Raw genomic sequence first — 16,179 nt, 5'->3', positions numbered from 1 at the left:
AGTGTTCTTTTATAGAAATAGATTGTAGAAGACTGCTAGGAGCCAAGGAATCCAACTGGATTAGGGAAAATTAACTAGCTGATTGCATTACATAAGAAATGCATGTAGAGTCAGTGAGGGATCTCTCTAGAAACCTTATTTCTCTGATAGTAGGTAATTTCAGATAGAGTATAGTATTCTGTAAACACAACAAAAATTATCCAGGTATTAGTGGCTCTCACTCTTACCAACTATAACCACCTCCCTCCACCCTCCCCACCCCCCCCCCCCTTTTTTTTTTTTTTGCTGTAGGAAAACTTTACTGATATGTGCCTTCTTTTTTGGACTGCTTGAAATGAAAGTTGAATCTTTTACAATGAAAAATAGTACCCATTTCAAAACATAAAATTCTTTTGCCTTCAGAAGTTTCTTATATGCTGTGTCACTTTTACTCTCTAGTAATTAATCCATCTCTCAAACTGTTCTTCTATATATAATGCAGAGTTTTTGTTTAAATAACTGCTATGCTTTGAATTGGTCATCTTTACATTATTTACCTAATGTACATATGTTTAATAGTATAACCCTGTAAAAACCATGCATGGGGAAAAGCTTGTAATTATTGTACTAGTATTCATTGGTATGCTATGTAAAATTTATATTTTGTTTTTTAAAAACCTACATATAAATACATATGTACTTATATAATGTATAGAGGTACTAATGTAAAGATGGTTTCATTAGTCCCATTGGTGATTAAAACAAAAGATTCTAAAATATGTGTAAGTCACTGCCTTGAGATGCCTTCCAGCCTTTCCCATGTAGAAGAATAGAGAGACCACAAACTGAAACATTGGTAGCAAGAAAATGTAGACTAAGTCTTTATGGCCCTACTTAGAAAGAGAACAGCTGTAATATAGCTGAGCTATGCCTTTCTAAAGCAGCTGTTGTATGCACCCTGGGGGAGAAGTAATAACTGAGTTGTTAGTCATAAGTAATGCCATCGTGAGAGAGAGGTTACACCTGTCAGCATGTCAAGGCTAGGCTGCTTCAAAACAGAGTGAAATTCACTACCATGAAATTAGATTGAAGAGCTCACATATTGTAAGTTTAAATGTGGCTCTATTCTCTTTAAGAGAATCATTGAGGACTAAAAAATAAGTAGGTAGAGCTTTCGAGGCTCTCACTTCACATGGTACTTAAAGAGAGTACACAGATATTAACCAGATAAAAACAAAATTGGAGTCTACATATCTGAATTACAAAAGTTCTCTATCCAACACTGGGGGGTAAGGGAAGGCAGGGGCTTGTCAAGGGTGGGGGGGGAAAAAAGGACAACTATTTAATTCCTGTAGGACAAAATGGACCAATTGCTACAGATGCTGCAAAGTACAGATCCCAGTGATGATCAGCCAGATCTTCCTTCGTAATGACTAGTTGCTTTTTATATTAACTATTTAATTCCTGTAGGACAAAATGGACCAATTGCTACAGATGTTGCAAAGTACAGATCCCAGTGATGATCAGCCAGATCTTCCGGAGTTACTTCATCTTGAAGGTAAACCTTGTTTTTCATTTATCTTCCAAATAAAGGATAATTAGAGGTTATATCTACTGTTCTGTTACAGAATGGTTCATATTTAAATAAAATTGAGAATGATACAAAACATGTTCATATTCTTCACTCTTCTGTGACCCAGTCTCACGTTTATATGCTATTTAAAACTTTGATAGAATTCACATTCTTTTTAAAATATATATATTTTTGTTGATTTTTTACAGAGAGGAAGGGAGAGGGATAGAGAGCCAGAAACATCGATGAGAGAGAAACATCGATCAGCTGTCTCCTGCACACCCCCCACTGGGGATGTGCCCACAACCAAGGCACATGCCCTTGACCAGAATCGAACCTGGGACCCTTGAGTCTGCAGGCTGAAGCTCCATCCACTGAGCCAAACCAGTCAGGGCAGAATTCACATTCTTATACATTTCTATAGAAATTAAATATTTTATTTAAAATACTCAAATATTTTATTCAACATTTTAGAATGTTGTAAAATAAATATTGGTATTTTAATATTTTTGAGATCAAGAAAATAAATCTTGGGGTCTCTTTATTAATATCATTTTTATTACTCCAAATTACATCTTGTATTTCTTATATGAATATTCATCAGAGATTTGCTTTCTTTTGTTGTGTTTTCTTATATTTCTTCAAATCTTCTCACCTTAGCAATGTGTCACCAGATGGGACCTCTTATTGATGAAAAGCTGGAAGATATTGATAGGTAAAAGAGCATGTGCCCTCTAGATTGTGTACCTTCTTCCCTGAAGTTCTCTGTAAACTACCTACTGGGATAGAGCTGCCATTATAATTTATTTTATTACTAGCTTTATTTATTTATTTCTATCGTGTTATATTTTATATTTTAATTTTTCTATCTTATTTCATTTGAATTTTTCATTTTTATTTTTTAATATTTTCTATTTTTATATGCCAAAGGAACCAGTCCCCATTTACTTGTTTTCTGCTAAATGTGGGAATTTGAATTAGACCCAACTCTCCTCTTTTTTTATTTTTGTTTAAGGTGAGGATTTATTTGACCTTCACTATATTAGTCTTTTTTAAAAATAAGGGTTAACTATTATCATCATGAGTGACATTACCAGAGCCCAAATGACCCATCTATTATAATCTCGAGAAACCTAGATATTTCAAAGTAAAGTCAACTACAATAAGCTCTCCCAGCACAGTACCTAAATCTGAGTTTTGATTGCCTTGGAGCTAAAATACAGGATATTTTCTGTCACAAGGTAAATTTTTAATAATGTCTATATCACTTTCTGCTATTTTGATATGTCTTATTATTTAGAACATTGTACTATTTAAATAGCAATTATGTTTCAAATTATTGTATAATATTTCAGAAAACATTCAGAACTCTCAGAACTTAATGTTAAAGTGATGGAGGCACTTTCATTGTATACCAAGTTAATGAATGAAGATCCAATGTATTCCATGTATGCAAAATTACAGAATCAGCAGTATTATATGCAGTCATCTGGTGTTTCTGCCTCTCAGGTAAGCTTTTAAAAACTCAAGTATATCATTTTAAATTCTCAAATATTTGAGAGTATTTGGAATAGCTGTGTTTTTATAAAATTTGAAACTTTTTAAAAGGAATGTAAAATAAATTTTAAAAGAAATTTTTACTTGACAAATATAGTGTATACTATACCATTATACCAGTGGTTTATTTTAAATATATTTTTATTGATTTCAGAGAGTGGAAGGGAGAAGGGGAGAGAGATAGAAATATCAATGATGATATTTCTCTTGCATGCCCCACATCGGAGATTGAGCCTGCAACCTGGGCATGTGCTCTGACCAGGAAATTAAACTGTGACTTACTTGTTCATAGGTTGGTGCTCAGCCACTAAGCCATGCCAGCCATGCCAATAGTTCTTTTTTAAAAAATTATTTTTCTGTAGGAATATCCATCAGAATCACCCATCAAACTTTTTGAAAAAGTACAGATGCTTTGATTCTATCCAGACTTGTTGAAGCAGAATCTTCAGGAGGGAGGTCCAAATGTGTGCATATTTTTAAAGCTTTATATGTAATTATCTGGTTAAGAACTGCAGTTTTTTTTGTCTCAGTAAAATTTCTAATTATTACTAAATTCTTCTGAATATGTACAGTGTTCAGTTTTATAGTGAGCTGCTTTAATCTGTATCTCGCTCCCTTCCTTTACATAACACATGTAATGCAATACAGAGCCCTTTCCCTCTTTTTCTTTTTTGGTAATCTTCACCCAAGGATATTTTCCCCATGATTTTTAGAGAGAATATAAAGGAGAGGGGGGAGATAGAGCGAAATATCGATGTCAGAGAGACACATCAATTGGTTGCTTCCTGCTTGTGCCCTGACCAGGGCTGGGGATCGAACCTGCAACCCAGGTAACATGCCCTTAACTGGGAATTGAACCCATGACCCTTTGGTGCACAGGCCGATGCTTTATCCACCGAGCAATACAGGCCAGGGCCCTTTCCCTCTTTTCACCTCAAATAACTATTTGAAGAGTTCTTTTTCCACAAACTCAGTAAGTTCAGGGTATAGGGAGTAATTCGCCAGGCACTTCATTTTATCCATGTAGAGTGGTATAAACATTATATAGATTAATTTTTGTTTTTAGAATAGTCAATTTTCTCTTAAATGAGGGGCCACAACCCTGGAGATGTGCAGCCATGCCTGAGTAACATGTGGCTAGATGATTCCTACTCACAGGTGTTGATATCAATTTGAGCCAAAGAAACCCCCCAAAAACCTTTCATGTTCAGTTTGAAAAGTACAAAAAAATGCACTCATGAGGACCAGAATACCTGTGTTTACAATGAAGACCCTTGGATTCTGATGCACGGGAAGTGTGTTAGGACTTAGGAGAAGTGCTGAGATGATTGAGCCTTGTCTCCTGATGGTTGTGTTACTATCTTTACAACTGGTAAAAAAGCCTTACTACATAGATAGTGGCATTCTGTTATCAAACTTATGAAATGGAAGGATTTAAAGAATACTACAGAAAACTAGAATATTATGTATTTTAAGACTTTTGGAATTTAAGGCTTCAATCTCTTTCGATTCAGACAAGTATAGTTTTTGGATGCAAAAACTATAGTAGGCAAACAATGGCCCAAGGGCCAAATCCAGCCTCCCATCTGTTTAAATAAGCTTTTATTGAAACGCAGCCATTCTCTTTTGTTTATTAATTGTTTCTGGCTACTTTCTATATGGGTCAAATTCAGTAGTTGTGACAGAAACCATATGGCCTACAAAGCCTAAAATATTACTATCAGAACTTTTACAAAAATGTTTGCTGACTAACCCTACTTTAGAAAGTTAGTTTGTTCTGTGTTCAGTAAACTGTAATTTAAAACATATAAATTGTATCTATAAGCAGATGCAGTCTATTGATACAAACAGTCAATTCAAAGACACTTCTTAGACATCCTTTGGAAATCCTTTTAGGGAAGAACTTAAAATATCAACATGGAAAAAGAGACTATATTAGTATAAAGTTTCAAGTTAAGTTCCTTTACTACTTTTGGATAGAGGTAAACATGAGTTTAGCCAATGATTACCTAAGAATTAAAATAATCAGAAGCCAACTTCACTGAAAAATATTTTTTAAATGCCTGTTAACTGAAGTAACTATGAAAAAAGATTTCAGGGATATAATTGTTCTTTTTGTTAACTGAATGTCTCTACAAAAGGTTTGGCATGCTTACTAAAATCTTAGAAAATCTAATATGTTATCATGAACTGTTCTAGGTATATCCAGGGCCTCAAAGTGGTACTTACCTGCTTGCAGGGAATGCCCAGATGAGCCATCTCCAGAGCTATAGTCTTCCTCCAGAGCAATTGTCTTCCCTCAGCCAAGGAGCAGTTCAACCCTCTGCAAACCCTGCCCTTCCTGCTCAGCAGACTCAGGCTTCTTATCCTAGGTAATTTGATTATTGACTGTTACTTGGAGTTAATGCTATTAAAATTCTTTTTTTGTAATATCTTTAAAATTTTTTTTAAATTTTAGAGGAGAAAAGAGAGAGAGAGATGAGAGGCGAGAGAGAGAGAGATCGATCTATTGCCTTCCATAAGTACCAGAGAGAGAAAGGTGAGAGAGAAACATCGATCCGTTGCCTCCAGTAAGTACCCGAACCATGGATTAAACCCAGAACCTGGGTATGTGCCATGAGGAATCAGACCTTTCAGGTTTGAGCCACACTGGTCAGGGCAAAATTCTTAAGTGCCCATGATCATCTGTAACCAGAACTGGATAAGAAACTCCGGAAAAGATGCCATCACTGATACCAGATGGTTACCTCTGTTTGTGGTGATAAGTGAGTTCTACAGGAACCCCTGCAGTATTGCAGCAATAGCCAGCAAGCCAGTTCTCTCTCTTACTGCCTCACTGAACTGCTGTATTCTGATTCTAACTTTGTCATAATTTGTTTTTATTTGAGTCCGTGGTGGTATTTGCTAAGGATTTTAATGAAACTTAGATTTGATAACTATATATTGTTTTTCACAAATTTCATAAAAATCTAAATATTTTTATCATTATTGTTTCAGAATTTATGTCAGAAAGACACATATTTCCTTCTTTTTGACCTGTATTGGAATTTAGTGTATACCACAGCAAGATATATCATTTGAAAAGAGATGGGTTTTTTGCCCCTGTGGTCCATGGAGCAAATATCTGAATATAAAATGATTGGCTCATTGTTTTGGCCATTTACTTATAATATCCTCTATCACACAGTTAAATGATTATATATTATGTAATTTATAATTACATAAATGTCTTTTTCTGCTTCTGTGTGAATCTAAGCTGAAGTCTTTCCCTCAAAACAAATAAAAGGTAGACTTTAGAGTTCATCAATTTGTAATTCTAGAAGTCATGTTATTCTGACTCACATTAGAAGTATCTTGGTGGCACAGGTGCAATTTCTAGAAAACTTTTCTTCAATATTGGGGTTGCCCATGAATGCTCCTATACTGTCCTTACTGTTGTATTACTCATCCTCAAAAGAGTCACACTCTAGGGATGCTTAGGGATTCACAAGCATTATTTGCTGGTCACCTCTAGTAATCTCGGAGTGAGGAAGCTGTTAGAGCATCAAAAAACAGGATACTCTCTACTGAAAGTAGCTCAGAAAAAAATGTTAGGTATAACTCTTTCTGCCCCAGGACTTTTTTTTTAAAGCTGAAATTTGGTGAAACGAATACACTTACATGGAAAAGAAGCAAACAGGTAGGGAGCAGCTATTGTTAGCATACTGTCTTAAAAACCAGATACAAAGTGAGTAGAGGTAGGTATTGTTGAGAAATCAGCCAGTGTGCATGAGTTATGTACGAATCTCTTAGGTATTTTAGTGTCATCCAGAAATGGTGCCTCTTTCCCAGCTGGTCCTCTGTTACTGTGTCGCGTGCTGCTGTAGCTGCCTTGTTCCTTGTTCCTTGAGACCCATTCTTAGTTCAGGGCCTTGAGAAATTTCCTTGTAAATGATAGCTGTAACACCTTGTTGCTGTTTTCTGGGCATTGTTCTGTCTGCTTCCATAGCTTGGATGTGAAATATCTGATGCGGGGCATGCACTGTAGTCCAGGGCCTAACTCTACTGATCCTGTGTGGCTATTAACGTCACCTCTCAAGAAACACATGTGCACTTCAGCAGGTGCTTTTTCCTTGACATCTTTAGCCCTCTTTGTCTGGCTAATTCCTATTTATCAGTTCCTAGCTTTCTCTTTACTAGAACACCTTCCCACACTCCAAACACTGTTCCTGCTCTCTTGCTGTCACAGGACCCCAGCCTACTGTGTACTGTCTTGTCATCACCTTTAGACTAGTCTGTATCCCCACTAAGCTATCATATCTTGAGAGGTGGCATCAAGTTTCTTTAACCTTTATATCTATTGTATAACAGAGTTTTATACTTGATAAGAACTCAGTAAATACTTGATAAATAAATGTTTAAGATAGGAATTTGAAGTGCTGTGTTGGGCCAGTGAGATATATTTTTAAATTATTTACAGAGGCTTCACAAAGGCTTTGAGGCAGTTTTTAAAAACATATAAATGTATAACATAATCTATAAGAACAGGGTGGGGCAAAATAGATTTACAATTGTGAGTATACAAAATACAGATTTTATTCTTATATTATTATTTATTAATTATTGTATTATTTTCCATACCAACAGCTATATTTGACTCAAGCTTTCTAATTGCAGATCCAGGTCAATGAGGAATTTTTTCCCCATTTTGGTGGGCAGTTTTTTTTTTTTTTAGTGGCCCTAGTTCATATCTAGGAGGCAATTTCTTATCCTTTTACATATAATTTTGGTTCTAGGGTTCTTACTTTTCCAAACTATGTAATAACCTTAGTATGATCTTACTGATAATTAGGGGAGGTAGAATGGATGCAGTTTCCTAAACTCACCTAGAATGGTGATGATGGTAGTACTCAGGTGACCAAAGCTATGTACTTGTCTATTATTTCAGACTACTCTGTTAAAAAGGTGTTTATTGAAATTTAGTCTGTGCCAGACACTATGCTAGACACTTGACATACAAGTGTGTGTTTCTTCCTCTCCCCACAGACACAACTGACATAAAACATTATGAAAATTTAAGATGTACAACTTGTTGATTTGATACATTTCTATATTGTAAAATGATTATCACCATAGCATTAGCTGACACTTTCATCCTGTCATATAGTTACTATTTCTTTTTTTTTTGTGGTGAGAACATTTAAGGTTTATTCTGAGCAACATTCAAGTATATGATAATAGTATTATTAGGGAAAATCACTATGCTGTACATTAGATTCCTAAACTTTTTCATCTTATAAATGGAAGTTTGTACCCTTTGTCTAACTCTCTAACCAACATTCTACTATTTGTCTTTTTTAGATTCCACATGTGAGGTTATATAGTATTTCTTTCTCTATTTTACTTAGCATAATGCCCTCAAGTCTCATCCAAGTTGTACAAATGGCAGAATTTTCTTTTTCCTTGTGGCTGAATAATATTCCAGAGAGGGGGAGGGGAGAGAGGGAGGGAAGGAGGGAGGGAGGGGGGGAGAGAGAGAGAGAAAGAGAGAAGAGAGAGAAAACACGTACACTTACACTGCATCTTCTTTACTCATTCATCTGTTGGTGGATGCTCAGGTTGTTTCCATATTTTGGCTGTTTTGAGTAATGTTGCAGTGAACATGGGGGTGCAGATTTCCTAAAGATCCTGATTTCAGTTCTTTGGGATATATACTCATAAATGGGACTGCTGAGTCATATGGTACTTTCATTTTTAAAAAATATGTTTTTATTGATTTTAGAGAGATAGAAACATTGATAAGAGAGAAACATGGTTCGGCTGCCTCCTGCTACGCCCCCTACTGGGGATCAAGCCTGCAACCCCAGGCATGTACCCTGACCAGGAATCAAACTGGTGACCTCTTCTTTCAAGGGTTGATGCTCAATCATTGAGCCACACAGGCTGGGCTAATTTTTAATTTTTTGAGGAACCTCCGTACTGTTTTCCAAGTGGCTGCACCAGTTTACATTTCCACCAGTACTGCATAAGGCAGTGATGGCGAACCTTTTGAGCTTGGCGTGCCAGCATTTTGAAAAACCCTAACTTAACTCTGGTGCCGTGTCACATATAGAAATTTTTTGATATTTGCAACCATAGTAAAACAAGGACTTATATTTTTGATATTTATTTTATATATTTAAATGCCATTTATCAAAGAAAAATCAACCAAAAAAAATGAGTTCGCGTGTCAGAGGTTCGTCATCACTGGCATAAGGGTTCCCTTTCTCTATATCCTTGCCAACACTTGTTATCTTTTGTCTTTGATGATAGCCATTCTAACAGGTGTGAGGTAATATCTCATTTTGGTTTTGATTTACACTTCCCTGATGATTAGTGATATTGAGCACATTTTCTTTTCTTTTTTTAATTTAAATTCTTTATTGTTTAAATTATTACATGAGTCTCCTTTTTCCACCATTGACCTCTCCCCGGCCACCTCCACCCCCCAGCACATTCCCTCACCCCCCTACTGTCTCTGTCCATTGGTTATGCTCATATGCATGCATACAAGTCCTTTGGTTGCTCTCTTACTCCTTCTCCTCCTCTCCTGCCTTCCCTCATAGGTTGGACAGTCTGTTCGATGCTTCTGTGTCTCTGGTTCTATTTTTGTTCATCAGTGTATGTTGTTCATTATATTCCACAAATGAGTGAGATCATGTGATACTTATCCCCCTGTGACTGGCTTATTTCGTTGAGCACCTTTTCTTGTACCTATTGGCCTTTTGTGTGTCTTCTTTGGAAAACTGTATTCATTTCCTCTGCCTATTTTTTATCTAGTAGTTAGTTTCTTTACTATTGAGTTGTATGAGTTCTTTATATATTTTTGGTATTAAGCCCTCATTTGATATATGACTTACAGATATTTTCTTTTATTCATTGGTTGTGTTTTAATATATTGTTGATTGTTTCTTTTGCTGTTCCAAAACTTTTTAGTTTGATGTAATCCCAGTTGTTGACTTTTGCTTTCATTTCCTGTGCCTTTGCTGTCACATCCAGGAAAATTGCTGCTGAGACGATTGTCAAGGAGCCTTTTCCCTATGTTTTTGGGTAGGGATTTTATGGTTTCCAGTCTTAAATTAAGGTCTTTAATCCACTTCAAGTTCTTCTTTTTGTGAGTGGTGTAAGACAGGCCTTCAATTTCATTCTTCTGCATGTGGTTATCTAGTTCTTCCAGCGCCACTTGTGGAAGAGACTATTCATTCTCTACTGAGTATTCCTGGCTCCCTGGTCATATTAGTTGACCACTGACTTAGAGTTTCTTAGCCTCTGTGTACTTACTGGTTAGTAGAGGCAACCATACAAAGAAATTGCAATGAAAATATAAATTACAAATAAAGGTAATGCAGGGTGCTTTAGGAACTTCAAGATCCAGGGAAGGTTTCAAAGAGCATATTCTCAAGTTATGTTATTCTTAGCGTGGAGGAAAAAGTAAGAAAGTTTTTCAATCATGAGCAAATATATAGCAGCATGAAATGGCATGGTACTATGGAATGGGGTGTTGTGAAAATACATATTACCAAAGGATTAAAGTCTATGGTGGAAGATGTGAGAGATGTACTTGCAGTTATTGTCAAAGATAATGACTGGTCCTAGATATCATGTTAAGGAGCTTGGGTCTTGGAAAAGCCTCCAAGGGGATTTAAATGGCAATAAGATTGGTGAATTCATAGTTGCTGCGTTAGAAGCTGGGAGACTTTGTATATTAGACAAGAAATCATGAGTTCTAACTGCAAGACATAATGATAGAGATGAAAAAAGAGTAATTTAGGAGATTAGCAAATGATTGCATGTAGATGACAAGCTGGGGCGATAGTGCAGAGCAGATATAAGGGAGAGTAGTGGTGAATTGCTGGGTTTTGCCCTTGGGCAACTGGGTGAATGGTGGGACTGTAAGTTGAGATAAGGAATATAGTACAAAGCGTGAATAATTACAGTAATGGCGAACATTTATTGGGATGTCCCATGTTATTAGATGAGAAAACTGAGTATGGAGGGAGGACTAAGGTTCCACTTTGCTAAGATACAAAATCAGGCATTTTGGCTCCAGAGCTTAGCACTTTGTCACAACATTATATTGTAGCTGTATTGTGGTCCTTATTGATGTAAATAAGAACATAAAATCGGACTTCTTGTAATACTTTTTATCTCACAAAGTAACACATATAGAATGATACTGAGTGATGCCTTTCAGCATTACAGTAAAACCTCGATATAATGGACTAGTACAGGCAAGGGAGTGTCCATTAGAGCCCAAGTCCATTATATAATGAAGTAGGTTTTCCAAATGTATATGTAAAAAAATTGGCAAATTAGTTTACCTGTTTTTACTTATGTAGACATGTTTGTGTAATTAAAATTTAATATGTATGAAAAGTTTAATTTCACACAAAAGCTTTCTGTATGTACTACTGTAATTTTAAATTTATACTGAATACATCTAGTAAAAGCTTGGGTTCACCAGTCACCGTGAATAAACAGATGCACACGGCTGGGGCGCGGCTTAGCTCACATCGGAAGTACTGCAGAAAGTCAGGCCAGGTGACAGCAGAACCAGTTACTGTGCAGTGTGATCATGTGCTGATCAGTCCCGAACATGTTTGCCAGCGCTAACTCTTGGATTTAAATATGTAGACTTCAATTATGTAATATTTATTTATGTCGGTGAAATTACTACAGTGTTTCTGAACATAGGACCTGTTAACTAAAATTTGTTAAAAATAACAGTGAATTAACAACATAAAATAAGTTGCTAACTCTAAGTCAGTTGTTAATTTAATTATAAGCAAATCTTGGTTTACAATTTTAAAATTAACAGGGTGTTAATTTTCACATATGACATACATACAGACCGGAAATTTTGTCCATTAAATCCAAAGTTCATTAAATCGAGATCCTCAAAATTGAGGGTTTATTGTACTTAAGGGGCTACATTAGTGGGGGGAATGTAGCACTAAAAGACTGTCAACTTTAATAACGAATTGTTTAATCTGTGCAGAATGCAAGAGCATTGAGTTTACCAGCAATTGATTTATAAACAATCTAGCAATTGAAGAGTTTAGAAATAGGCAATATTTTGAAAATTGCCCAATTTATAATTTTTTACATTTTTAACAGAAATGTGTGTGTGTGTGTGTGGGGGCGGATCTCAATGTTAAAGCTGTTAGTATTTCTCTTTATATAGCTATGCTAGTGTCCTATATATGAGAAAAACTCAAATATCAGACCGGAAATGGGAAGAGAGAAAGCAGAGACAGTGAATAAAGACAGCCCTGAAGGAATGTTTTTGGTGGAATGAGAGCAGTGCCCAAGTGGAGGGCACCTTGCAAGGGAGCACTGACAGCCGATGAGTTTTTAGCAGGAGAGAGGGTACAGCAGATGAATGGGTGTAGGAACAGATAGCTGATGGATGTGATGGTGGGAGTGGGTGGAAGGTCTCTTTTATTTGCTTTTCATTTTCAGGGCAATAAGAGAAGCAAGGTTATGAAGCTTTCATCTTTCCTAGTCCACCTCTTGTCAAGGACTGATGATTTCCATATTTCCAGATCCAGTGGTCACTTCCTTTTTGAAACACTTTCTTCACTTGACTTTGACCATTCCAACTTATTGCCTCTCCTCAGTCTTCTTTGCCTAGTGTTTCTCTGTCTTCTTGACTTCTAGAGTAGGACTCAAAACATGGACTGCTTTTTTCTCTGTAGTCTTTCCCTAGGGGGTCTTATTCAGGCCCACAACTCTGAACACCAGGTGTATGATGATGACCCCCAAATATGTATTTCTATTCCTAACTTTTCACTGGTCTCTAGACTTGAGTAGCTGACCATGGAATATCTTCCTAGATATCTCACTTTACATGTCCAAAACGTACTTTGATTCTCCTTCCCCAAATTTATTGTAGTCCTTATCTGCCATCTGTCTTTTTAGTGAATGGCCACTCTACCAGTTACTTCTTCCAGTCATTCAGTTCTAAAACCTCAGGCATTCTTGACCACTCTGCCAATTAGCGTTGATGGTAATGCCTTCAAAATCATACATTTCTTCTTTTCACCAAGTCTATCATGGCACTAGCCACCTGTCAGCTCTTACCTGGACAATTGTAAAAGCCTTCAGTCAGATATCCTTACATATCCTTGGCCCACAGTGAGTCTGTTAAAACCTAAGTCAAATCACATAATTCTTCTGTCCAGAATCAGTGTCTTTCCATCTCACTCAAATATAATCCAGAATCCTTAGTATGGCCTCCAAGGCACTGTATATCTAAGGCTCCTCTCCCCTTTAATTCTGCCACTTTATTATCTTACGCGACTTTCCTCTTTTCTCACTCTGCTTCTGCCAGCATGGCCTCCTTTCTGGTCCTTGAACATGCCTGGCATTTCGTTTTCTCAAAGGATTCTGTGCTTGCCATTCTTTTCGCTTGATCAGCTTATATTCCTATATAATCAGCATGACTCCCTCTCTCACTTCTTTCAGGTCTCTGCTTAAATTTTTCCCTTATCTGAAATGCCTTCCCCTACCACACTGTAAAAGCCAGCATCTCTTCTCTCAGGAACTCTTGGTCCTCCTAATATGCTTTATTTTTCTTCATACCAGTTATTACCACTTGACATATTATAAATTAGTTTATCTTTTTTTCTCCTACTAGAATTAGAATGTAACTTCATGATGGTGGGAATTTTTTTCCCTCCCTTTTTTTTTTACTATATCCCAGTGCCTAAAATAGCACATTTGACACATAATATTTGACACATTACGGGTATTTAATAAATATTTACTGAATGGGTATTTAATGAATAGCTTCCTGTTTATCTCTAAATGGGTAAGTTAGTCAATATTGATTTGAGTGTTTTTTCCCTTCCACAGCTCAATGGTCAGTTCTGTTCAAGGAAATACATATCCCAGCCAGGCGTCAGTATATAGTCCTCCTCCTGCTGCTGCTCCTGCTGATGTCACTATATACCAGAATGCAGGAACTAATATGTCCCATGTGCCAAACTATAGTTTAACATCATCAGCACTGCCTCAACCAGGAGGCAGTCAACAGCCACCTCAGCCACAGCAACCATATTCTCAGAAGGCTCTGCTATAGGATTTGGGATTCCTCTTTGATCTGCTAAATGCCGCTGACAATGTTAGAGATTCTTTTGATATCTTAAGGTTTGTTTATCCTCAGCTTATAGGAATCTGTCGTGGTCAACAAGTTCAAATATTCAAGATTATGTTGTCAAGAAGGTAGAATTCTCTTCAGTTTGCATTGACTTTTCAGAGGTTCTCCAACCCCCCATCTCTCCCAAAGGAATGAAACTACTTACAACATTTAATTCTTTTCATCATATGAAAGAATTGATATAAGATTATTTGTCTCATAAAATTACCTGGTCTGCAAGAAGTCAAACTTAACAAAAATTGTTGTGGCAAATATTATGTACATATATTGCTGTGTAACTTCATTAGTGGCCATTTTTGAATCACAGTGGTGATCATGTGAATATATTTAACACTGTTAAATTAATTTACATTGCTATTTTATTTTAATCATGAACAACTACCATGTTTCATAATGTTTTGTGTAAATTTAAGGTAATTACACTATCCTTTTAAAGTGTAAGAGAACAAAGTTGTAGCATATTTACATGAAAGTATTATATTAGTGTTTTGGTTTTACATTAAACTGAACTTTCCTTTTACTGATTGTGAATTAAACATATGTACATTATGTCTTTCTGTAGCCTCTGCATACTACTAGCTGTCATCACACCAGCATACAGTAGCTAAATTTTTGGTGCAGTTATAACAAATAATGTTCCCTTTGAAACTTTTACATTTTGGCATGATATTTCAGAATATTGTGGGACCATGACACAAAATTAAGTTAGGATCATGTTCTTTATATCTTATTTTTAAAGAAATAATGTTGATTTACTTTTTCCTAGTTGAAGATAGTAATTAGGTTTATAAACTGTATACTGTGTTTATTGGTGGCAGTGACACCAAAGATAGAGGCAGTGGATAGAAATTTGTAAACTGGAAAGAAACCATAAATAACACTACATTCTCAAAGTCTCTTGTAATTATTTAGGATATTAAAAATTGATTCATTTGCCTTATCTCACTACTAGTCTTTTAAATATGTCTTTAACGCATTGTATTCCTTAATTCTTCATTAAAATGGATATTAGCAGATGTTTCAAAGTAATCAATATTCCTGACTTTGCTTAACAGTTTGCATGTTTATTCTTATCTTTCAAACTGGGTTATGGGTTTGTTCTCTCTTTATGAAGTTCTAATAGAATTACATTGGCTTCTTATTCAGGAATTTTTCAATGAACACTTTTTTTTTAATCTACATGAAATATGTTTTCAACTGACATTTAAATCTTCTTAAATAGTTACAATTTTCTTGGTTGTGCTATACTATTATTTAACACTATTATTTAAACAACTGAAAAATTGAGCTCAGCATCATATTAAATGAGTTGATTTAACAAATTTCATACCATAAATGAAAATTTAATTTGTATTTTCTAAGACTATTATAATCAGATAACTTGTTTCTTTCCCTTTGGACAAATGATTCCATCTTTGGCAAGAAAACTTAATGGTGATCTAATTATAATTTCAAATTTAAAGCACTGTCTTCAACGTAAGTGTTTTACCTGGTGTTGTGTTTTCTTGACTTTAGAATATGTCGCCCTTAAATAGAAATTTTAAAATTTGAATTCAACCTTTAGATTAAAAAATTTATTATATTGTTTTTTGATCGGCATTGTCAAATCATAATCTTTATTTCATTTTGAATATTCTAGTTTAACTGATATACTTTCCCCTATCATACTATATTTTTCTCTTTGTCTTTTGATAAATTTCTGTTTACCAATGGCAAATGTATCATTTCCCCATTTTATTTTGATATTCTTAACGGTGTAAGATCAATTACATATTCTCTTATTTGCTTTTTGCCCTGTAAAAGTCAAAAGAATGGTAAAATGAAAAAAAAGACCCTTATTACAATGCATACCTATTATATTAGTGTGTTTATAAAGGTTTTAATGATGAAT

At 35.5% G+C, this 16,179-nt stretch overlaps 1 protein-coding gene across 9 annotated transcripts in view; it reads left to right on the top strand.

Annotated features, from left to right (window-relative positions):
* STAM (signal transducing adaptor molecule) overlaps window positions 1–15,317 on the top strand; it is a 69,274-nt gene extending 53,957 nt beyond the window's left edge. For 8 of the 9 annotated variants that reach the window (XM_023758066.1, XM_023758063.1, XM_014460020.2 and 5 more), the window contains 5 exons: window positions 1,450–1,537; window positions 2,213–2,267; window positions 2,908–3,061; window positions 5,309–5,481; window positions 13,985–15,317. In XM_023758066.1, the coding sequence (XP_023613834.1) occupies window positions 1,450–1,537; window positions 2,213–2,267; window positions 2,908–3,061; window positions 5,309–5,481; window positions 13,985–14,210 (696 nt within the window). In that variant the 3' untranslated portion in view covers window positions 14,211–15,317. The remainder of the gene's footprint in view (window positions 1–1,449; window positions 1,538–2,212; window positions 2,268–2,907; window positions 3,062–5,308; window positions 5,482–13,984) is intronic. The other variant, XM_023758065.1, reaches the window with a different exon arrangement.
* Window positions 15,318–16,179: the final 862 nt, after the last annotated feature.

Source organism: Myotis lucifugus, unplaced genomic scaffold, assembly GCF_000147115.1.
Source record: "Myotis lucifugus unplaced genomic scaffold, Myoluc2.0 scaffold_121, whole genome shotgun sequence".
Taxonomy (NCBI): Eukaryota; Metazoa; Chordata; class Mammalia; order Chiroptera; family Vespertilionidae; genus Myotis; species Myotis lucifugus.
This window is presented reverse-complemented; position numbering and strand designations above follow the sequence as displayed.